This window comes from Podarcis tiliguerta, assembly GCF_965153285.1.
Source record: "Podarcis tiliguerta genome assembly, chromosome: 5".
Taxonomy (NCBI): domain Eukaryota; kingdom Metazoa; phylum Chordata; class Lepidosauria; order Squamata; family Lacertidae; genus Podarcis; species Podarcis tiliguerta.
The window spans coordinates 80136684-80161713 of NC_139538.1; the positions used below are offsets into that span (position 1 = coordinate 80136684).

A 25030-nucleotide genomic window follows, 5' to 3' on the forward strand; every position below is an offset into this window, starting at 1 on the left:
TTATTAAAGCATGACCAAATAAAAAATTAACATCTTGAAGGACAAAACCTGAATCTGTGTTCTGAGCGTTAACAGTTTCTTGATGCAGATTTGGAAATAGGAGTTCTGCATATACATTTTAGGGACGCGGGTGGCGCTGTGGGTAAAAGCCTCAGCGCCTAGGGCTTGCCGATCGAAAGGTCGGCGGTTCGAATCCCCGCGGCAGGGTGCGCTCCCGTTGTTCGGTCCCAGCGCCTGCCAACCTAGCAGTTCGAAAGCACTCCCGGGTGCAAGTAGATAAATAGGGACCGCTTACTAGCGGGAAGGTAAACGACGTTTCCGTGTGCGGCTCTGGCTCGCCAGAGCAGCTTCGTCACGCTGGCCACGTGACCCGGAAGTGTCTGCGGACAGCGCTGGCCCCCGGCCTCTTGAGTGAGATGGGCGCACAACCCTAGAGTCTGTCAAGACTGGCCCATACGGGCAGGGGTACCTTTACCTTTTATATACATTTTAACAATCTTGCCTGTAGACTCCCAAACATCATCATCATTATATGAAATGCGCTAGTTTGGTTTTTTCCAGTTTAAGTAACCAAACCAGGAGATGATTGCATGTGTTACTTGCTATTGGCTTGCTGGTGCAAATAGATCAGTCACTTTCCTGCATTCATCAGCTGAATGTATAGAAGAAAACTGAGGGAGTGGGCAAGGTGTATTATCACACTGCTCTGTCACAAGTTCATACAGCATAATTTAGTTCCTCATTGACAACCATGGTGGGAAAAGAGAATGTCTTGGTTTGCATATAGTGCCATGAAGATGAGGTTTTTAAGTAGAGGTTGAATAGCCATCTGTCATGGATGCTTTTGTTGAGATTCCTGCAGTGCAGGGGGTCAGACTAGATGACCCTTGGGGGTCTCTTCCACCTCTACAGTTCTATGATTCTATGAGCAGCAACAAGTCTCAAGCTTATGTACTCTGCTCCCCTGTCTTAGAACGTGGCTACAGAGAGATCAGAAGCTTCCAGTTCCATTTTAGTGTTACATATTAACCCTAAAGTGTGGTTAATCTTAACAATAGTTGGTGAAATGAAATGGTTCAAAGATGTATTCATTCATTCATTCATTTATATCCTTTTCCCAGGCCAGGATTCAAGGTGGCTTGCGCAAGTTAACGCAGATAAAATACAGAAAGCTAAAAACATATAAAAGATAATAGTTAAAAAGTGATGAAACCACAACAAGATTAAAACAGCCCCAAAATCAAACTTTTTTTTAACAGCTTAGCAAAACTTCTGATAAAAAACTTTAAAAGTACCAGGGAAAAAATGTAATGTGTTCCTACCCCAACACCTCTCAGGGCTCATTCCCCTCGCAAGTCAATTTTAAGAGAACATTTTATAACACCACAACACAATAATAATATAAACTACAAATACAGAATTAAAAGTCTGCGGTTAACTTCCCCCACAGCAAATTAGCTAAATGCGTCCAGGAATAAAAAATGTTTTCAAAGTTATTTTAAAAGCCATCAATGATGACGTCATACCAGGAAGATTTCTGGTTGTAGCAGTAGTGGCTCCTGGTAACATGTTGTGAGGAGCAAAGGAATCCCCTTCTGAAAAAGGGTGCTTCTTTGCTTGGCTGGCGCATCTAAGGATGAATCTCCTAGGCAGGGTCAGAACATCCTTTTCTGGGATTTGCAAGGTTCTCTTCATTAGTGTGTTATTTTTTGGGGGGGATTTCAGTATACTCCCAAATGAAATGCAGTAAGGGGTTCCATTGAGGATATTTGCAGATCAAATTATTGGAGAATGCATTTATAAGACCACGCACTATTGACTGGCTCTGGACCTGTTAATGACTTGTGTTCCTATGTCAGGGGGAAAGCAAATTTTGCACTTGGACTACACTGAAGGTGTTCAGGTTTTAGCTAAAGGTGCAAAGTGTCGGGGAACCTTAACATGCTTTTGTGGACTACATTGGAGGTATGAAGTGTTATCATAAGTTACAGGTGTGTGCATACTATAGACAGTGACAATTCACAAAACAGTGGTTGATAACACAGACATTATGGCATTGGTCTGCCGATTAGCACACATAATGCGTTGGAAATCCACTGCCTCAGATTAGTCTGAAAGTAATAGTATTGACATCTCTTGATGTAAACTCAGCGGTCTCCCTGCAATCAGTGACTCCTGTCTATGAGTCCAGATGATAAAGATGTCACCAGTACATGGGGGAAATTTTTTTGGAACAGGAGCTGGGAAAGTAGTGTTCTAAGAGAGCCATGAAGATGTTGGCACCATGCTTGTTCTTGTGACAGTGCCACTGATTCTAAAGAAACATATTCTCCATAAAGCTGAAGTTTTAGCTATTTGTTTCTAATACCTTAATTGTTCCTGTACTACCGTATTTACGTGAATCTCATGCGCCATTGAACCTAATGTGCACCTCAATTTTCAAAACCTTGAAACCCGAAAAATATTTGCTGGTGAATGTAAATGCATCATCAAAACTAATGTGCAGTCTAATTTTTGTGACATAATTTGGCCAAAGAAGGTGTGCATTACATTCAAGTTAATATGGTAATAGCAAACTATTTCACCAAGTGTGAGTTTTTGTGTTGCCACAATGGAAACATCCATGCACAAAGAGGAGGTATCCCCAGGCTTTGTGGGAGGAGAGTTTTGCAGAAGTTCCAAACAACTATTGTAGGGATGAGGGGAGGTGGGGGGCAGTTTATTGAGGACTGAGCCTGTCTTGTTGCAGGGGTGTGTGGAAATGGAATGGAATACTTTGAAACAAGGTGTGACTGGCTTGCTGGAACTCTGAACAGGAGCGTCTTGCGCGATAACATTTTGCTGCAGATTCTGCTCCTTTTAATTTAATCTGTATTTTGTTGCTGCTGTTTACTACTGGTGATAAAATGAATCACTATTTAATTCTGTCGTTGTAATGTTGATGGTGGGTTTAGTATAATGAATTGTTGAGAATTTGATTATTGAGATTGTTCCGTGATTTGATAGTTTTGAGTATTCACTTTTGTAACAAACTTGATTTCTCATACAATATTCCATTGTACCAGTTTGAGTGCAGTAATTGCACAGAAAGCATATATAAATAACGCAGGTGGCGATTGGGACGCGGGTGGCGATTGGGATGCGGGTGGCGATTGGGATGCGGGTGGCGCTGTGGGTAAAACCTCAGTGCCTAGGACTTGCCGATCGCATGGTCGGCGGTTCGAATCCCCGCGGCGGGGTGAGCTCCCGTCTTTCAGTCCCAGCTCCTGCCCACCTAGCAGTTCGAAAGCACCCCTAAGTGCAAGTTGATAAATAGGTACCGCTTTTTAAAAAAGCGGGAAGGTAAACGGCGTTTCCGTGTGCTGCGCTGGTGCTGGCTCGCCAGAGCAGCTTCGTCACGCTGGCCACATGACCCGGAAGTGTCTCCGGACAGCGCTGGCCCCTGGCCTCTTAAGTGAGATGGGCGCACAACCCTAGAGTCGGATACGACTGGCCCGTACGGGCAGGGGTACCTTTACCTTTACCTATATATAAATAAATCTCACTTGACTTGGAATAAATGATGTAGATGATGTGGGTTTTGTCTGAATTTGCTCAATATATTATTATTATTATTGCTGCATTGGTGATTATGCAGAATTTGGGGCCTTTGCAGAGAGGCAAAATAAGCCATGAAGCAGCACATTCCACATCCCCTGAGTGCTGAAGGGAATAAATATATGAGGACCCCGAAAACGGGTTCATTGTCACACACCATGGACTTTCCCTCTATTTTTCCAATGAAAAGAATTGGCAATATCAAGAAAAATCAAAAACATGGCATGAAATATTTTCTCTTACGATGACCAGTGTAATGCTTTTAAAGGCAAGGTTTTAAAATGTTGTTTAAGCTTGCCTATTACCCCTTTAAAATGCTTTCAAATAACTATACTGTATAAGACAATCTAGTAATACAATTCCTATATACTATAAACTTGGGCGGCTCTCAAATAATCTCACCTGATTTCTCCATCATCTGCAGCATGTTGAAGAAGCAGATGTGTGTTTAGAAAAAAAAACCCACCAAAATCGAGACACAATAATTTCACGTTTCTTTCTTTCTTCAATTCAGACTGAAGAAACACGCGAGAGAATTATATCAAATAACATGATTTGGTTTTTATGTGACTCAGTAACATGATGCAGTTTTTAGTTGTCCTGTGTTCCATTTAATGTCTGCATGTAGAAATTAAACCATGGTTTATAGTGACATGAATGAACTTCCTCCTTGACTCTTTCTCTCTCCCTCATCTCTCTACCTCCTACACAATTGAGGAAAGGAGTTTGGAAGCCTCCATTTATTGTTGTCCGTTGCTTCCTTTGTCCTCTAAACCCAGGACTGTGGTCAACATTAAATTTGGTTTATTAAACAAAATATCACAATACAGTGGTACCTTGGTTCTCAAATGCCTTGGTTCTCAGACGCTTTGGTTCCCAAACACTGAAAACCCAGAAGTAAGTATTCTGGTTTTCGAACGTTTTTCGGAAGCCAAACGTCCGTTGCAGTTGTCGGCTATTGTTTCCGAAGCTGCACTTCGGTTTTTGAAAATTTTGGAAGTCAAACGGACCTCTGGAACAGATTAAGTTTGTGAGCCAAGGTACCACTGTATTTGTTGCTTTTGTTTTTGCTATTTATTTTGCGTTTTTGTTTTTGAGGCTTTTCGGTTAATTTGTTTTTGTGACTGTGTGGAACCCAGTTCAGCTATTGATTGATTGATTGTGTGTGTGTGTGTGTGTGTGTGTGTGTGTGTAAATGGCTGAAAGCCCCCCATCAAAACAATGACTATCATCAGTGCAGGTAAGAAATTATTTTTTAAAAAAATTTTATTATCTACAATACTGTCTTGTTTATTTTATAGTACAGTACATTGATGATTGCTTTCATTTTATGGAGTAATGGTCTTGTTAGATAGTAAGATTCATGTTAAATTGCTGTTTTAGGGGTTGTTTTTAAAAGTCTGGAACAGATTAATCCGTTTTGCATTACATTCTATGGGAAAGCGCGCCTTGGTTTTGGAACACTTTGGTTTTGGAACAGACTTCCGGAACACATTACGTTTGAGAACCAATGTACCGCTGTATACACTGTATACAGTTCAAGTTCATTTGTTCAAAGCTACACATAGTTAGCATTAGCCAGTTGTTAAAGCAGACGAGACTGTGTAGACCATGATAGACTCTCCTTCCTTGGAGATTTTTAAGCAGAGGTTGGATGGCCATCTGCCATGCATGATCTACCGTAGTTAAGATGATCTAGTTAATGTTTTAATGTTGTATTTTAATCTTGTTTTTAAGTTGTATTTCAATCAACTTGTTTTTATTATTGGTTGTTAGCCGCCCTGAGCCCGGTCTTGGCTGGGGAGGGAGGGGTATAAATAAAATTTATTATTATTATTATTATTATTATTATTATTATTATTATTATTATTATTATTAATTCCTCCATTGCAGAGGGTTGGACTAGAGGACCTTTGGGGTCCCTTCCAACTCTACAATTCTATGATTTTATGATGCTAACTGGTCTGTGTATTTTGGCTGCATTCACATAGCAATTTGTTCTGTTTTCATCACTTTTCCCTAACCCTAAGTTCTGCATTATATGTGAGCTTCCAAATGATGTAAAAGCTGTTTCTGGAACTATAGTGGAATATAGTGCATGTTTATTTGCTTCGGGGGGGGGGGGGACTTGATGGAAATGACTGTTAAACTTGTGCTCTGTTCCACAATACTTCTGGAAGTAGCTTTTACATCATGTGAAAGCTCATATATACTGTAGAAATAGGAGGAAAGTTGCAAAATGGAAAAAAGCTGTCGTGTGAATGCAGACTTTGTTATTTGAAGCTAGAAACCGTGTGTGTGTGTGTGTGTGTGTGTGTGTGTAGTTGGGGATTTGGATATTACTATTAATTGGGGTGGCAAATGCTCCGCTTACTCCCCTGTGGATGTCTATGGGTGACTCTATTACACATTTCAGATTCTAGAGTGTTGTATGCTCTGTGTTTTGTTTGTGTAAATTGGTCAATTCATTCACAACACGAAGGGTAGAAACTGTTGGGATATGAGCGACAGAACAGAAACGTGAGACAAAATTAGCTGTGATTTCCAGGGAGCCAAACTGTACGCTGCATAATGCATGCAGGAACACTTCAGATATGCTGCTGCTTCTTTGTTAGAAGCCATCTTGAACACTTGATGAAAGCAGGGAATGCATCTCTTTTTGAAAGAAAATAAACAAATACTCCCTTGGTTTTAGCTCTCTTAGCATTGCACTGCCTTATTTAATTGGGGCTGTTTAAGTAGAAATCTTTTTTGGGGGGGGGGGAGGGGTTAAATGCCTGCAGGTGGATTTGTAGAAGGGAGTCTTGTTTGCTATAAATTTCCTTGGTTTGGAGCAAAGTGTATTGCTAATCATTAAAGGACTCTTTTTTCCTATATTCTTCTTCTGTTGCCTTTCTCTGTGTGGGTGCTTAAAATGCCTAACAAAAAGTGGCTTGAAAATACCGGTACGTTGGGTGTGAAACCATAGAACCACCATCCATTTACGCTATATAAATGGAATTTTAATGTGTCGTTGATCCATCACACTTAGAGCAGGAACATTGCATTGAAAAAGATACCATGTAATGTACGTTCTGTTTCAACTTAAAATAGGGTCAGTTCTTTTTTAATGTATTTACATAAATATATTTGATTACAAGGCAGACAGTCCCCATGACCCCAGGACTGGCTCTGCTTAACTTATATAGTCACGATACGTTGCCAGTAAGAAACAAAAACTGATAACACATATATTAACTGCTGCAAGAAAAACTATTGTCAGAACATGGAAATCATTACAGTTATTAACTATGGACCAATGATATAATGCAGTTCACAAACAGCATTATTGGAAAAACTGACATAAAAATTAAATGCAGCGAGGCCAAAAGAAACATGACAATTTTTATGCAGTCTGGTGTGATGATGATGATGATGATGATGATGATGATGGATTACACAAATAATGAGGTATTTCATAGAATTATAGAACAGTACCACAGTCTGGCATGCATGAAGTATATATTTTAATTTCCCCCCTCCCCCCCAATTTCACATAAAAGCTAATTGTTATTGATACAAAATACTTATGTTCACAATCTAAGCAAATACACATCACTATGCACCATTTCATATTGGTAATACTTGTTGTAATTTTGGTATATACACCTTGACACAACTTTGTGAATATATTCAGAAATGTTTGCCTGAGTGTTTTATTGTTTTTAATTTTATGTGATTGTCGCATCCCCTAATGTAAACAAATATATATCTCAAAAGCAGCCATGTTAAACAGTTTAAAGATGAAAAGGAATACAAACTCTGCTGCCAAACGTATCAGTTTTTGCTTGAGTCTCTGTTTATGGGGCATGCCATTTCTGCTCTGCCTCTGGGACTGCCAGATATCTGCATGAGCATAGATTGCTTATAGGGTCCTTCTATACAAGCTTAAACATAGGAATTGTTTCACTAATTCTTGAGGACTAGTGCTCATATAGTTTTGCCCGGTGTGTGTCACATGCTATGCTTAGGCCCTATAAATGCTAAGCCTTATGTGTAGATGTCTGATGGTGGAATAGACACATGCAATTTGGCTCCCCCTAGTATGTAGGCTGTATACACTTTGCTTCAAGTCAAATACTGCACCATATCATTGTTTGAACTCAAACATAGCTTAGAAATGTGTGGGCAAACCTGCACGTGCTTCCATGCTTTGATTTTCTCTCTGCTTACCTGTCCAATTGATAGTGGCCTCCAAGGGCAGAGCAATGACTGTTAACTATGGTTTGTCTGTTTCAGATATCACACTAAACTGCAGTTGAGCTTTCCTTACCATAGTTTGGTGTAGTGTCTGAATTAAGCCTCCTAGCATTATCCAGACACAATGTTTTTTGCCTCCTATGAGCACAGTCCCAAAGGTGGAGCTTTAATATTCCTGAATGATAGCTAATAGGCTGCACACATTTGAACAATTTTGACAGAAATCTGTGGCATCAGAAAGCCAACGTGTATTATGTGTAAGTTCTAAAACATTTTACCTCCCTGATCTCAGTAATTAGAACACTCACACCATTGTTAAATGCTGTAAGGTATCTTTACATCAGTAGTTCTCAAAGGGAGTGGCAGGAGAGACTACCAAGTGTGGCAGGAAGATTCAAGGACAATCAAAGAAACATTTAAACATTTAATTGTAGTACAGAATAGTATGGAATGGGATAGCATCACATAATTTTTTTATTTGCAGATTATGGATAGATACCTTTTCAAAATGAGAGCAAGAACATGAAGCGATACTGAGGACAATCCTAGTTGTGTTTTCCAGGGTATCAATTAAAAAATTGTGGCATGCACATTTTTTTATTCTGAAAGTGTGGCCCAGAGAAAAAACTTTGAGAACTGCTCCTTTATGTGAACAACCGCTGAAGTAGTCATTACACGGATAATAAACTACAGTGGTTATCAGCTACAACTAGAGTACAACAGTCTCCCCATTCATGCAAATCAACCCAAACAGGGCGTAATTACAGCTGGCATTAAGCCACTGATTATATATCTGTGCTGTAGTTTAAATTTGTATAGCTGGAACAGAAAGCAACTTCTGTGCAAAAAATTATGTAACCAGCATGGTGGCGGTGGAAGGAGGGAGAAAATGCTCTTGACTTAATTTACTACATTTTGAAAAAAATAATTGTTACAAAATTCTTATAATGGAACAAGCATTATTTGAGTTCTAAGTGGAACACTGGCCACTATCTTGGCTGCTGTGCTTTGGATCATTTGAAGTTTCTGAGTATCCTTCAAGGGCTGCATCACAAAGTGCTTTGTAGTAATTCAGTTTGGAGTGTGGAGTGCAGTTATGCTCATTAGCCACCCCAACCTTCCACCACAAATGCTTCTAGGAAGTGAAGCCCCCAACAGAAATTAGTAGAATTACCAGGCCGTGTTACTCAGGGATGAAGATGCTAGCAAGTATCTTTCTGTGCATCTTTCTCCCCTGGCTTCCGTAGTGAGCATACCCCAAGCCCAGATCCCACCCCCCAAAGGCAACATTAGTGAGAATGTGGCTCCTGCTGCCCTCCAGGCATGATAGCGAAGAGTTTCTATCTGTTGTTGAGTGGGGGAGAGGCAATAATACTGGGGTTTTCTCCCCTGTTAACTCCAGTGCAATTTGGTAGTTGGTAGAGCATGAGACTCTTAATCTCAGGGTCGTGGGTTCAAGCCTCACATTGGGCAAAAGAGTTCTGCATTGCAAGGGGTTGAATAAGATGATCCCTTGTGGCCCCTTCCAACTCTACAACTCTATGATTCTGTGTCCTTCCCTAATCTGAAGCACCTTCCTCCCCACCTCTCAGTGACATGATAGTCCCCATTTTCAGCTCTGTCAAGGTTTAGCTTGCATCTCAATCTCAAGGAAATGCTGTGTGTGTGTTTTGTGCTCCCATTCCCCACCCCTTTGAAGACATGAACAGTGTGTGGAGGAAGGCTCTCATTCCCCTACCTGCCAGGGATGTAGGAAAGTATCCTCTCTCCAAATAAGTAAGAGTCCAACAGGGACAGAGAGAGACACACTCTATCTCTAGCGCATCACGTTTACATGCCCAAACATAAGTGATGGAGAGGGGTTGGGAGAGAAAGAAATAAAAGTGGGAGAAGATATATTGAACAGTTGTAAACTGTTGTATATGCAACTGAATAATATTCCTCCTTGAGTGCGTGCTTTGGAAAACTGAGCGACAGGCTGAGTTATGAGATCATTGTCTATGTCAAGTTTGGTCCATGTACTGAGGTTGCTGTTAGTATGACCAAGTGTAGAATTCAAAATGGGACTCGAAATGACACAGGTCGTCTTCTGTGATTTCTTGCTCTTGGTGACTAAGTCACATAATTGTTATACTGTAATGAGAACTGTGAGTATTATCTTCAGACTTCAAAGCTCTCCACATGCCCATTAATCTTTCCATCTCCACTTGTGCAGGAATTCCCCTTGCACCCCTCTATTTAGATTCACCACGTGTGTCACCTGGGTTAAATTGTGCACAGCAGCCTGGCGTTGCTTTGATAACTTTGTGATTAAAGTTACCTGGGATTAAAGGACATGGAGAAGACTGAGTGAAATTGATTTACAATGCATTCCTAACCATTACATTGCATTTAATGGGGCTTACTTCCAGGTAAGTGGGTGCAGCCTTAGTTTCATTTATTATATTTAATATATTGATGATCCTCAAAGCAAGCTCACAAGATGCTCTCCCCCCCCCCCCATTACAACAACTGTAAGGCGTATTAGGCTGAGAGGTAACAATGAGTACATGATCACCGTGCAAACTGTATGGAGAAAGAAGAATTTGAATCCAGACCTCTAAGTCCAGTACTCTAACCACTGTACCACAGCTCATGGAGCTCTAGGGACAGAATGGTGTGCCACTTTTTAGTGGGAAAAGAGGGGTAAAAAGGTAAGGGACCCCTGACAGTTAAGTCCACTTGCGATTGACTCTGGGGTTGCATTGCTCATCTCGCTTTACTGGCCGAGGGAGCCAACATTTGTCCACAGACAGTTTTTCTGGGTCATGTGGCGAGCATGACTCTGGCGAAACCAGAGCAGCGCATAGAAACGCCGTTGACCTTCCCGCCGGAGCGGTACCTATATATCTACTTGCACTTTGATGTGCTTTCTGTAGAGTATTGCTTTCCTTTCAAATTGCTAGATTGGCAGGAGCAGGGACCGAGCAACAGGAGCTCACGCTGTCGCGGTGATACCTTCTGATTGGCAAGCCCTAGGCTCAGTAGTTTAGACCACAGCGCCACCCGCGCCCCAAAAGACGGGTAGGAAGCTTTTAACAAGAATCCAGATTTCTTTTGTTCCCACTCGCCCAGTAGTGACGTGATTCTCAGGCCTTTTCCATTCAGTTCTTGAAACAAGCCAATACTTCTGGGAAAACTATCTCTCTCCTTCTGCTTTGTAGGGTCAGCTGACTTGTTGGTTGAAGTTGTAGCTGAAAAACATGGTGATGGTGTCAAATGTGCGTCCTGGCACTTGCATCATTATGGAGAAGGAAATTTGAATGCAGCTGAAGGTTTTAAAAGGCATCTCTTGTTTTGAAGTTTCAGAGATGCCTAAGGAAATAGGGCATGTGCGAAGAAACGCTAATGCCAAGGTTATTTGTGGGTCATGGGATTGTGCGGCTGCCCTGTAGGCTCTGCGTGAAAAGCATTTTGAGCTAGTGGCGGGTGTAATTTCATTAGTTTACTGTTGCACATTTTAAGGAAGTTGTAGCAAGATGATGTTCTGCGGCAGCTTCCTCCCCTTCCCCTGTTAAGATGATAGAGCAAAGTGTGGCTTGATATTTTTAAGCTCATGTTTTATTATACATTATTTCTGTTGTAGCAATTTCCAGCATTAAACAAATCTGTTCTTCATGAAAGACTTTATTCGATCTAAGACCCCTTTCCTGTCTCAATCCTATGGCGCAAGTAAGTTTTAAAAGGCCTGTGTTATTCCACCTTTTCAGTAACCAGTCTTATAACTGCAGACATTATGCTGGTTTTCCATGGGCAGTTAACCTTTTGGCAGAAATTATCTGAAGAACTATCTGTTCCACCTGGGGCTTATTCCAAGTTTCTTCAAGTACGCCTACAATATAATCATTGGATCCATTTGCCATCTTTCTTTGGCGCTCGCCCCCTGGGCTGCCATGGCCTCAAAAGTAGCTTGTGCAACTTCCACCAGTCCCCTGCCACTCCCAAATTACCGTATTTTTCCATGTATAAGATGCCCCCTATTTTTTTTAACCGAAAATTAAGAAATTAAGTTGTTTTGCTTTTGGGGGGGAGTGGAGGAGGTCACTTCCGCCAATCGCTCACCCACCTGCCCGCCACTGCTGATTGCTTGCCACAGCCATTGCTGATTGCAGACCTCACCGCAGCCACCAATTGTCTGCCCACGCCCCGCCACCAGCAGCCCACTTGTCGCAGCTGCCAATTGCCTGCCCGCCTCACCACAGTCACCAGTCGCCTTCCCAATTGCTGCAGCCACAGCCAGTCACCCACCCAATCACTGCTGACAGTCTCCTGCTTGCTGCTGCCATTAATCACACGTCTTCCTTCTGCGTTCACTATCAGTGTATGAGATGACACCCAATTTTTGCATTTTTTTTTTTAGCAAAAAGCATAGTCATACATGGAAAAATATGGTTGTTTTTGCAGAAACAGTAGCAACAAGTGTAGAAAATTAAGTTTCCCCACTGTATATTCTGTGTACGTAGGTGTCTGCCAGGAGGTGGGAATCCAACCTACATAGGCAAAAAGGAGTGAGAGCATAATGGTGTTTGGCACTGCAAACACATCAGGTAGTAAGCACTAAGCTATGGATGCCAGTCTCTGTTTGATTATGTCCCCACTTGATAATTCCCTGTTAGGGGCTTTGTGGGAAGGCGCTGTGAAAACTGTTTCTAAAGATGGCCATTGTTTTGATCCCCTGTCTGCTGCTAAGTGCAGAGTGTCTGGCACATCTTTCTCTCTAGTGTTTGCTTCCCAAATCACATCCCCATTCTAAAGCCACTCATTTATATGTTTTTCATTCATTCCTCCTTAGCTTTGCCTAGGTGTTGCTTTGCCTTTATTGCAATTCTTGATTTTCATTAATCTGCTCCCTCTGTCTGTCTCACTGTGTTTGTTCCTCATCCTTTATTTTCCCTAGCAGCTGGTGTTCCTAAGGTTAACCTTTTGTTGCTGGGGCTCCCCTGAGACCTTGGCAACCATTGTTGCCTGGGATCAACAAATTGTATCTGGGCTTGATAGCCAACCACATTTCTGCTAACCAGTGGGGATATAGCAAAAGTCACCCTGAGCACATGCAGAGTGTCTTTCCTTCTCCACTGAGCAACTAAAATCTGCTCTTTCCCACCAACCCCAAAATTAAGGAAAAGAGCTTATGGGTCAAGACAGTATTGTTTCACTCTTCCCACAAAGTGTAAGTCCCTTAACCATCTCCCTCTTTAAATTGAAGCATTGTGCTTGCCTCCCTAGCTAGTATAGAGAATACAGACTCCCTCTCCCCAAGCTCTACTGCCCAACCAGCAGCCCTTCATAATTAACAATCCATGCTGACTGTCTTATCCCAGGCAAGCTCTTTATTCTATGCACCCAACTCCAACAATGCAGGAGTTAATTTGCTCCCAGAACAAAACAGCGCCAGCCTAAACAGTAGTGAACACAATCATTTGTTCCATGAGAAGAAAAAAAGAAGAGCAACTTGTGTGGGTTTTTTAATGCAGCAAGAGGTCTAGCAATCTCATGTAGTGGATGTAATGCAGGCTTTCCCAATGCACTTCTACCTTCTGCTGCTGTCAGTGTTAGAAATTCAGATAGGTGCCAAACCAGGGTTTCCTTAAACCGGGGTTACAGTTGCCAAAATTGAATGCCTGCCATTTTGGGGCCAGACAGTTCAGAAGTCACATTTTTCAAGAAAACTTTTTGGTTCCTGAAATTTGTTATGATCGTGTGGATAAAAGATCACTGATAGAATTCTACATATGAGCGTGCCCTGTCCCCGTATGTTGGTGATCGTGTGTCAATTGGACACGACTAACAAGGTTGCCTCCTGGCCCCTGCAGCGTTCTTAACTGCCAGAATGAAAAATATCCTCTCCTGAGAATGGCGAATGACTTTGTAGAAGTTGGTCCAGCTCCTCCTTCCTGCATACGCATCATTGTCTCCTTCTCTGCTCAGCCGCTTCTGCCCCAGTGCTGTTGCTTGCCCTCTAATTTCTCCATCATGTCTTTCCTCCTCTCGTATTCTCCTACTAATTTGCTCACCAGCTATTGTCTGGGCTCTATCCATACCTGCCCTGCTGTGGATCATAGGCTGCAAACTAAAGCATGCAGAAAGATAATTTAAAAAGTGCTTCTCCCTCCTTCAGAACTATTACTTAATTAATATGTGCAATTATGCAAGTGGTTAGTGCAATCCTGTATATGACTGCTGCAATCCTATACATGCTTGCCTGGAAGTCCTAGTTAACTTTTGTGTACAAATGCATAAGATAGCATTGTTAAACTTCTATGAACTACTAAGATTTCTTTAATTGGGCGGAAGTATTAACCACAAAAAAGAGCATACAGGACTAAGCAGTTTATTCCACTGTATTTTTACACTGAATACAGCCTTGTTACTAGGCCTGCAAAAGTTACAAGCCTGCAAAAAAAATTTACTTAACCTACTTTTTACTTGTAAGAGGGACCCATCTTATGAGTAAAAACTGGAGTGGTGAATCATATTGCGGACTAGAAGCAAATTGAGCTGGCAAGGTGTACTGTGGTGCCTCGGGTTACGTTACCTTCGGGTAATGTAATTTCAAGTTACGAACGCTGCAAACCCGGAATTCTATACTTCTGGGTTTCACTGCACACATGCGCAGAAGTGGCACCTCTGGATACGGACTTTTCGGGATATGTACGGACCCCTGGGATGAATTAAGTTCGTATCCGGAGGGTCCACTGTAATAGTGTTCTGTTGCTCTTTGCTAGTCTACTCACTCACCTGGAGGGAATTCCATTCACTTGCCTGCATGGAATGGTTAAATGGAGGACTGCCTCAACTTTTCTGTTGAATAGGTATAATTAACTCTTTCAGTAGCTTGTAAGTATGTCCAGCTATTTTCATTTATAGTATCTATCCCAATAAATTTGCAACCTCTAGATACAAAATTCATTTCAAAAATGCAACGGTTCTGTGCTGGAAGGCAGGGTTAGTTGTTGTGGGAAAGGATTTCTAGCAGGTAGAGATTTTGAACGTTGCTCTGGAAAGATTCCCCAATGCTCTAGAAAATCTTCCCACCCACCGCCCTTAGCAAAGAGTACATTTTCTGTTCTACTACCGCTTGGCTGGCCTATTAGAAGTCTGTAATTCTACACCAATTTACTAATTTTCTGTTAAGGTCACAGCAAGTCTTTTTTGTCGCAATACAGGCCTGCATTAAAGCTGTAGGCCAACTGGTTCAACCACTGTGTCTTTGCTAATGTGGAACAAAAGGCCTTTGTTGTGTGCTTGGCTGTCCAAAGTGCATTGTCAGCAGGTTGCTATGTTTCTTTTCTCTCCCCGCCCCCTTTTTAGAGGACCTGTCAGCTGGTATCCCAGTGACTTGGGTTTCAATCTGTTGTGCTGTTTATGATAGGTTTGCGATTAGAAATCAAGCAGACCGTTAGGTGGCTTTGACTTGCACTACTTGAAGAAATACTGGTCAGATCCTTCTGCTTTTGCATGAGATCCTGTTGTGTTGCATTTACAGTCACTTTTGGACCAAGTTACTACACTCATTGACATTCTAGCTTCATTGATGCTGCCATAATTAGGACTAATCGAGCAAAATCTTTCATCTTTAAAAGCTTGGGATGCAGTTTTAAAAGCATCAACGGTGTTCTGCTTTAAATTTTTATAAGACAAAAAAGCTGACCTCAAAACAGTATGAATGTTTTAAAGGACAGCTATGGCCATCTGTAGCACTCGTATTTCCAACTCCTGTATATTTTAGTGGTTCATCTATTTAATTCAGTGGATTAATTCCCTTGTCCTCTGAGTTTAGGGGAAGATTCTAAAACACTTTTGGGTGGGTATATATGAAGAGACTCCCCTGGGAAGGATTTGCATCAACAAGCAATGAAACTCACTAACTCTCAGCCTAACAAGCCTCAAGGGGTTGCTCTGAGGAAATATTGGATAACCCCATGTATCCTTTGAGTTTCCTTTTAGAGAGGATGAGATACATACAAGTAGGATGGGTAAATATGAAATAGACAGATGAGCATTCTGTATGTAGACCTTACTTCTTTTGGTTTTCCTTTTTACAGCTGAGTGGCAAGCCTCATCTCCCCATACACCATGCTTCCTTTGTACAGTCTCAAAAGAGGGTGGCGTCCAGTGGTGTCCACATCCAAGCAGGGAGGACTTCTGCTTGTGCAACATGGCTTTTCCTTTATCGTCTCTTCCACTTGCAGACCCCTATGCTCCTGCAGAATCTGCTCCAGAGGTTTAGGAGACTCTCTGGAGCAGATCTGAGGAGGCTGCGGGAGAGGAAGGGGAGACCTGCTTGACTGACATTGGATTTTGCCCAAGGTTTTCAGTGGATAGTTGCCACCTGCATGCACCTACTTCTCTTGCACCTCACCCTTTTCCTCCCATAGCTCCCTTTCCATAACAAGCTCAATACTTTCATTGATAATCTCACAGCCTAATTCAGGGATCAGACCCAGTGAACAGCCTAAGACTGGGCTGAACTACACATTGCAAGGGAAACAAGATAGCAAGCAGGGTGTGTGTGGATATATTTGAATTCTCTTCTGCAAATGCCCCCTGGCCATTTTAGCTCAGGTGGGGGACAGGGGCAAAATGCCATTGGGGGTGTTTGCAAGTGAAAATCAATGGACATAGAAAGGGTTGAGCATCCTCTTCTGTCTGCCTGCCTGTTCCCCCTAGAAATGGCACCTTGTTCCCGACAGGTTAGATATCATTCCACCCTCCTTTGTGCTGTGGTCTTAGGGCCTTCTTCAGGCACAGAAAAAAGATTGGGTTTGCAATATCAGCCACTTTGATTTGCAGACAGTGGGAAGCCCAACCTTAGTATTAATAGTAGTAGTCTGACCTTGGTTTATTCCGTAGAGTTACCAGCAACTGCTGCAATGGAAGTTTATGTATGCCACTGTATGCACTTCTTACATGATGAGGCCGTGTCTGAGCCAGATCTTAATTGCACAGCTGAATGGGAAATTGCATGGGTGAGCTTCTGTATATGAAGCCTTATTATGCCTTAAATACCCCATCTCCTTTTAATTTCCATTTTGCTTGAAGATAATTTCAATAAAAGTGCTAATTGCTGCAGTGCAGTAATCTAATGGAGAGGCACTTGAAGCGCATGATAATATGAAATGTAATAGTGATGCAATGTTAAGTTTTAAAAATTATGCTCCCTGATGACTGCCCTTCAGTCATAATAAATAAGCACCAGGCAGTTAACTTGAAAGGCACAGGCAATTGAGCAATCCCAATTAGGTTATATTGCATTGGAGCAAATGTGTGTGTGCTTTAAAAGTGCATTTATTGAAAACAAAACTAACTGAAGACTTTACCCAAGGTTTAAAGTACCCTGCTTTTTTCAGTGCAGTTATTGGGGTTTTTTTCTACCCCATATTTTCTGTTTCCACATTCAACGTTAAAAAAGAACAAGGACAGCATAGCTTTCTTCTTCAATACAGCCAGTTCCACAACATCAACCACCCCCAAAATAAATAAATAAAAATAATCTGACTGGTGACTTAACACAAATTCAGCAAATCAAAGTGGTGCATTAATATTTTTAAATAGAACTATAGGTTGCTGTTTCCTTACCTCTAATGCTAGAAAGCATAAGGATATTTTAATCCTTCCACTTTGAATAAGCTGCCAGTTATCAAAATGTGATGCCTATAGAAATTAGACACCTAGAGTAGTTGACTGCCTGTGTGATGAGGAATTTTTTTGCCACCATCTATCCCAATCTGGGGAAGCAGAAGAGGCACAATTCACATACAATTATGATCAGCTCCTCATTGGCTGCATCCCAATGGTGGGATTTTGCTGCTCAGTCGTTAATCACCTCCCTTGATTTCTAAATTAAATGGCTCACATTCTACAAAGGAAAATTAATAAAGGTTTGCCAAAAGGGAGAAGAAAGATGAGGTGTGTGCCTATGTGTTTTCCCAATAGTTTGCCAAAGGTTTCCCTTGAATGCAATCTTGCATCAGAGTTTCCCAACCTCGTAGCCAGTGACAGATTGTGCTGTGAGTAGAGTTGAAAGCTAGTTGTTAAAGCTCAAATGCTTTTAAAAGACAACAGGAAGCCCTGGCCCCTTGCTAACAGAACCTTCAATGACTGTTCTACATGGTCACTGTTGGAACCAAGAACCATTTGGCTCCTCCCCTTTTCAGAGTGTTCTTCAATGACTATTTCACTTGTTCATCCCATAACAGATGAAAGAGGTTGGTACCTGCTCTCCTGTTCCTGACCCAGTCCTGTGGACTCAAGATAACTTGCAGCAGTTCTCCCCCCACCCATAAATTTGTAATAGTTATGTCCCAAACAGGCTTGCGATCTAAGGAAATCAAATGGTTGGGGAATGAAAGAGGTCAGATAAATAAAAATCACATAAACATAAAAAAACCAAGAACTGCAAAACCAATTAGTCCAGAACCAATCCAAAGGACAAGCCCTTTTTGTAGGCAACCACCTGTTGGTGGGGTCCGTGTACCTCTGATACAGTGTTAAGACCAGTGCTAATAGCTGTAGGTGCTGTTATAGAATTAATAATACTGTGGGTGGGCTGGTTGCCTGGAGGTGACAGTTTCAAATGACTAGATCCACATTTCTCAACCTTGGGGCGCCACTGCTCCTGCCAGCTAGGGGTGATGGGAGTTGTAGTCCAACAACAGTTGAAGACCCAAGTTTGAGGAAACACTGGGCTAGGTGTTAATAGACCAAAGACTCATATCTGCGTAGGGCTGGGATGCCCAACAAGTAAAAAAACCATGTTTTAATGGTGCTGTGTTCACATGATATATGGCTTTCAAAAGGTGATAGGCACTGCCAGATTACACAGGCATTGCAGTAATCCAGCCTTGAAATCACCAATGCCACTGAAGCTATCTGGGCCTCCAATGACAGGTAGATCAAGGTGACCCCCCCCCCAAAAAAAAAAAAACCTGTGTGCCTGCTCCTTCAAGTGGAGTGTAATCCTATACAGGGCAGGCAGTTGACCAGCTTTTCAGGTGCAGGAAACTGTCACCCACATTACCCCTGTCTTGCCAAAATTCCAGTTCAGCTTATTTTCCATCATCCATTCCACCACTGCTTCTAAGGCTCTGCCCCAGGTTTTGCACAGCCTCTCCTGATTCAGATGTTATGAAGAGATAGAGCTGTGTGTCATCAGCATACAGATGCACCTTGACCCCAAACTCTTAATCACCATTCCCAGTGGCTCTTTGTAATTGGGGATAAAGGAGATGGTGCTTTGAATGACAATAGAAATACACGTTCCTTGACACCCCCACCCCAGTCTAGCCTGCTGCTGTTTTGAGTAACCAGGTGAGCTAGGTCAAGGTCACTCTAGAAATAATAAATGGGTTTATGTTGTTCAGTCACTGTATTGCAGAGAACAATCTGAATTAACTAGAGTGAGAGAATATCCCAGGTCCTTGTGTCTAGGACTGCAGCCTAAGCTTTGTTTTGTTAATTTGCTGGATTCCAGGAATGAAGGATCAGCTGTGAATGTATTCACCCATACTGGTACAGAACACAGGGTGAAGTTTTCTACTGAAAATGGGTCTTTGTCACAGTTTGGGACGCAATGTCACCAAAACTACAGCAACGTGTTCAGGTGGAGGTAAATCTGTTCATTTCTTTGACGAGGAGTCACAGTAGGGACTTGATCCATGGTGTGTGCATGTTCTCCATCCACCTGCACAACCTACAGAACAGACCTCACTCAGTTACGTAGAAAAGCTGGTTCAGCAACCAGACCTTCAGGTGAGCTGCCCTCCTTTTTATATTTTAAGTACTACTTGTTTTACATGCCCATCTGTCATGCCTCTTTTAAAAAAAGAAATCTAAAACCATTTAAAAACTGAGATTAGGTGCTGCATATGCCTCAGTGATGTCACAGTCAATTTTTATTCACCCATAGCTTGTTTTCGTTATATTCTATAGAACAGGGGTAGGGGACTTGGATCTGCCCAACAAATTGGATCCCTCGGTCCCTAGCCTGCCATTGGCCAGCTTTGACATGAAGGCAGGACCACCACCTGTCAATCACACAATGCCGTAAAGATGTCAGTCGATTGACACCTGTCATAGTTCGGGGGGGGGGTGTCTTGCTGCAGTGGTTGACCAACTCATGGGCAATTATAAAGACCCTCTTTGAAGGTGTGCTTCCAGCATCAATCAGCTGACTGGCAGAGCGAGAGAGTGAGTTTTCCAACCAATCAGGATTTAAGCTCCTGATTATTCCATTGTAGACACATTTATACTTGCCCCACATCTGATGTCACATGAGATATCAGGTATGAGGCAGGTGGGCATGACTAGTGAGGATACGCCTTGTGGGGTAAATTGAGACTTGTGCTGTGCCTAATCAGGCATATGGGCCAGAGGCCCCACCCCTACTAGAGAACCAGCATTCTTCTCAGAGCTTCAGCAAATAAGAGGTGTACCCTTGTATTGAATATAGTGTGGTTTATGATGACATCATCATGCACAGGTACATTACAGGTGACCCACTGCACTGCATACGATTACAGCCTTAGTTGAATTCTTAGTTTCCTAATATAGGAAGGCTTACTAAGAGATGCACATGTGCACAGACCCTTCAGCATATAGAACTGATAAATAACAAGAATGTGGACATTTGATCCATATGGTTTGGTCTGGAGTACTTTGTGCAACATTTTCCTCAGTATCAGCATAAACAAAATGCTGCGTTCTTCCTTTGTGAATTAGGAAACTTAAATTCAGCTGCCCAGTCAGTTTTGCCCTATACTTATCCTGAAAAGGGGAATTATATAAAGTTAGTGGGAAATATTATTTTATACCAGCCGCTGTGACTAAATCAATGGAGTTCACCTTCTCTAATTCTGTGCTATCCTTTTGGAGTGTTGCCTATGTTTTGGGGATTCCTTTGTTTTCATGAACATATGTCCTGAGGAGGTAAAGGTAAAGGGACCCCTGACCATTAGGTCCAGTCGTGGCCGACTCTGGGTTGCGGCGCTCATCTCACTTTATTGGCTGAGGGAGCCGGCGTACAGCTTCCAGGTCATGTGGCCAGCATGACTAAGCCGCTTCTGGTGAACCAGAGCAGCGCACGGAAATGCCGTTTACCTTCCCTACCTATTTATCTACTTGCACTTTGATATGCTTTCGAACTGCTAGGTTGGCAGGAGCAGGGACCAAGCAACAGGAGCTTACCCTGTCACAGGGATTCGAACCGCCGACCTTCTGCTCGGCAAGTCCTAGGCTCTGTGGTTTAACCCACAGTACCACCCGTGTCCCTCCTGAGGAGGTACTGTTCTATTAATCTTTTACCATTCAATAGGGCAATAGTTGTGAGTGATACTCAGCTAAGAATATATTCATGTTACCATTTATTCCACAGCCAAGGCACTCCCCCTGCTAATTTTAGAAGCCACATTCACACGTTGTTAGCCATAAACTATACCAGTCCTGCAGTTTCTTCACTAATACTGATGTTTTGTGTGTGTTCTGTCTCTCACAAGCTTCAAGCCAATTAGAAAACTGGATGCAGAGTAAGCGGCAATGTGAACATACCCTAACAGCTGTTGTGCAGTGCAGATGAGCAAACAAGTGAATATAAAAGATAGCTTAATGAACAGGAGTTCCAGGAGGGTCACAGAGACAGGGAAACCAAAAAGTTTGTGCGCATTGAGTGAAGACGTCCCCACCCATTCTCTGATATGAAAAACTCTGCACAAATGTGGCTTGAAATGCAGCCCGGGGGGGTGGGGGGTGGAGGACGACCTTGCTGCATTTCAAGCCACAGGGGGAAAAATACCCTATGTTGTACTCAAACCCATTGAAATGAATTAGCAACATCAATTTAGGTCCATTAATTTAAATAGGCTTATTCTGAGTAAAATGTAGTTGAATGCCACTGTGTGTGTGTGTAGAGATAGGTATTGTGTTTAAGTGGGAAGATTAATCAAACGAGTATCCAAAGCTGGTTGACAAAGCTGTGACGTTCATAGTCAGCACTTTTTAAGTGAAACTTAGTGAAACTTAGTGGTTTCCTTTCTGCGTTTCGTGTTATCAAGTCTCGCTAGAAACATGTGTTGCATTTGACTTGGTTGATGGTTTCCCCCCTCTAGATTGTTTTATTTGATGTTAGAATGTATTCTAAACCGTGTTTGAGATCCCCCCCCCCTCTAAAAATATAAAGCAGTATAGAAATGAAATGATCAACAACAACAAGACATGTTCTGGTAAATTAGGGTCTTTAGACAATCGCAGTAACATGCTGTGGCAGATTTACCTAATAACTAATAGTCACATGTGGTGCTGTGGGTTAAACTGATCTCGGTTTTTGACAGAATTACAAGCCTGGTAGAGGAAGGGAACGCTGTGGATGTAGCCTACCTTGATTTCAGCAAGGCATTTGACAAGGTGCTCCATGATATTCTTGTAAAGAAGCTGGTAAAATGCGGTCTTGACTATGCTACCGCTCAGTGGATTTGTAACTGGCTGACTGACCGAACCCAAAGGGTGCTCATCAATGGTTCCTCTTCATCCTGGAGAAGAGTGACTAGTGGGGTGCCACAGGGTTCTGTCTTGGGCCCGGTCTTATTCAACATCTTTATCAATGACTTGGATGATGGACTCAAGGGCATCCTGATCAAATTTGCAGATGACACCAAACTGGGAGGGGTGGCTAACACCCCAGAGGACAGGATCACACTTCAAAACGACCTTGACAGATTAGAGAACTGGGCCAAAACAAACAAGATGAATTTTAACAGGGAGAAATGTAAAGTATTGCACTTGGGCAAAAAAAATGAGAGTCACAAATACAAGATGGGTGACACCTGGCTTGAGAGCAGTACATGTGAAAAGGATCTAGGAGTCTTGGTTGACCACAAACTTGACATGAGCCAACAGTGTGACGCGGCAGCTAAAAAAGCCAATGCAATTCTGGGCTGCATCAATAGGAGTATAGCATCTAGATCAAGGGAAGTAATAGTGCCACTGTATTCTGCTCTGGTCAGACCTCACCTGTAGTACTGTGTCCAGTTCTGGGCACCGCAGTTCAAGAAGGACACTGACAAACTGGAACGTGTCCAGAGGAGGGCAACCAAAATGGTCAAAGGCCTGGAAACGATGCCTTATGAGGAACGGCTAAGGGAGCTGGGCATGTTTAGCCTGGAGAAGAGGAGGTTAAGGGGTGATATGATAGCCATGTTCAAATATATAAAAGGATGTCACATAGAGGAGGGAGAAAGGTTGTTTTCTGCTGCTCCAGAGAAGCGGACACGGAGCAATGGATCCAAACTACAAGAAAGAAGATTCCACCTAAACATTAGGAAGAACTTCCTGACAGTAAGAGCTGTTCGACAGTGGAATTTGCTGCCAAGGAGTGTGGTGGAGTCTCCTTCTTTGGAGGTCTTTAAGCAGAGGCTTGACAACCATATGTCAGGAGTGCTCTGATGGTGTTTGCTACTTGGCAGGGGGTTGGACTCGATGGCCCTTGTGGTCTCTTCCAACTCTAGGATTCTATGATTCTAACCTCTTTTGTTGACCATCAGCACTATACTTTCCATATTTAAGTCTGGAATAGAGTAGTTGCTTTGGGAGAAGATAATCAGGCATCTGCACAACAGGACCAGTCCAACGAAGTTGATGTTGAAGAATCATTGCTTCAACACTGGTGATCTTTGCTTCTTCCAGTACACTGGTATTAGTTCGCCTGTCTTCCCAAGTGATATGTAAAAAATTTTGGAGACACCGTTGATGGAATCTTTTGAGGAGTTGGAGATGGCGTTTATAAGTGGTCCATGTTTCACAAGCATACAGTAAGGTTGGTAGTACAATAGCTTTGTAAACAAGCATTTTTATTTCCCTGCAAATGTCCTGGTCCTCAAACACTCTGCACTTCAATCAGGAGAAAACCGCACTCACAGAGCTCAGGCAATGCTAGATTTCGGCATCAGTGTCGGCCCTTGCGGAAAGATAACTGCCCAGGCAGAAGAAGTGATCAACATTTTCCAACGTTACACCATTGAATTTGATTTGTGGTGCTGCAGAGGGGTTATTTTGTACTTGTTGGTGCAGCACTTTGTTTTTTTGAATGTTCAGTGATAGGCCAAGCTTTTCGTAAGCTTCTGCGAAATATTTAGGATGGTTTGGAGGTCATCCTCTGAGCATGCACACACCATGTTGTCATCAGCATACTGAAGCTCTATGACGGAAGTTACGGTAACCTTACTCTTTACATTCAGCCTGCTCAGATTGAAGAGCTTTCCATCTGTTCGATACATGATTTCTACTCTGGTGAGTAGTTTCCCTTTGACAAAGTGTAGGATCATGGCAATGACAATAATGAATAGAGTTGGGGCAATAACACAACCCTGTTTAACACTTGATCCCACTGTGAATAGTTCACTTTGAGGGCCATTTTTATCTGCGATTGTTGCTGTCATATCATGGAGGAGCTGAATGATGTTTACAAATTTATCTGGGCAGCCAATTTTCAGAAGGACAGTCCACAGGGCATTACAATTTACAGCATCGAAAGCCTTAGTCAGGTCAATAAGCGCCATATACAGGGGTTGGTTTTGCTCTCTGCATTTTTCTTGAAGCTGTTGAGTGGTGAAAATCATGTCCACTGTCCCCCTAGAAGGCGGAAAACCATTTTGGGATTCAGGAAGGGTCACCTCGGATATTGTTAAGAGATGGTTTGCTAAGATCCTTGCAAGAATTTTGCCGGCTGCAGCTAATAGAGAGATGCCTCAGTAGTTTTCGCAATCAGTTCTATCACCTTTTTTAAAGAGATTGATAATTTTGGCATCCCTAAAATCTGCTGGGATCTCTTCTCTCTCCCAGAATTTTTCAGTGAGCTTGTGAAGTTGTTGTGTAAATTCAGTTCCACCCACTTTGAAGACTTCAGCAGGTATCCCATCAGGTCCGATGGCTTTGTTGTTTTACATTTGGGTAATAGCTGTACACAACTCTCCCAGATTTGGAGATACTGCAAGCTCATCTCTAACTTGTTTTTGCGGAATTTGTGAGAGGACCTCAGCATCTATGGGGGGAGGGGGGTTTGCGGTTAAGGAGATGTTGGTAATGTTCTTTCCAGCGCAGTGCAATAGCTTCTTTATCTTTTAGAAGTGTGGTACTGTCTGCTGAGCGTAGGGGGCATATGCCATGA

The 25030-nt window shown here is 42.4% G+C and overlaps 1 protein-coding gene across 27 annotated transcripts in view; it reads left to right on the plus strand.

Annotated features, from left to right (window-relative positions):
• Positions 1–25030, plus strand: part of DLG5 (discs large MAGUK scaffold protein 5) — a 112517-nt gene that overhangs the window by 8056 nt on the left and 79431 nt on the right. Inside the window, exon 1 of one of the 27 annotated variants that reach the window (XM_083440220.1) lies at positions 19170–19626. The exons of 25 other annotated variants lie outside the window; for them this stretch is intronic. In XM_083440220.1, coding sequence (XP_083296346.1) covers positions 19533–19626 — 94 coding nt within the window. In that variant the 5' untranslated portion in view covers positions 19170–19532. Of the gene's footprint in view, positions 1–19169; positions 19627–25030 lie in introns of those variants that run through there. One more of the 27 variants, XM_083440225.1, reaches the window with a different exon arrangement.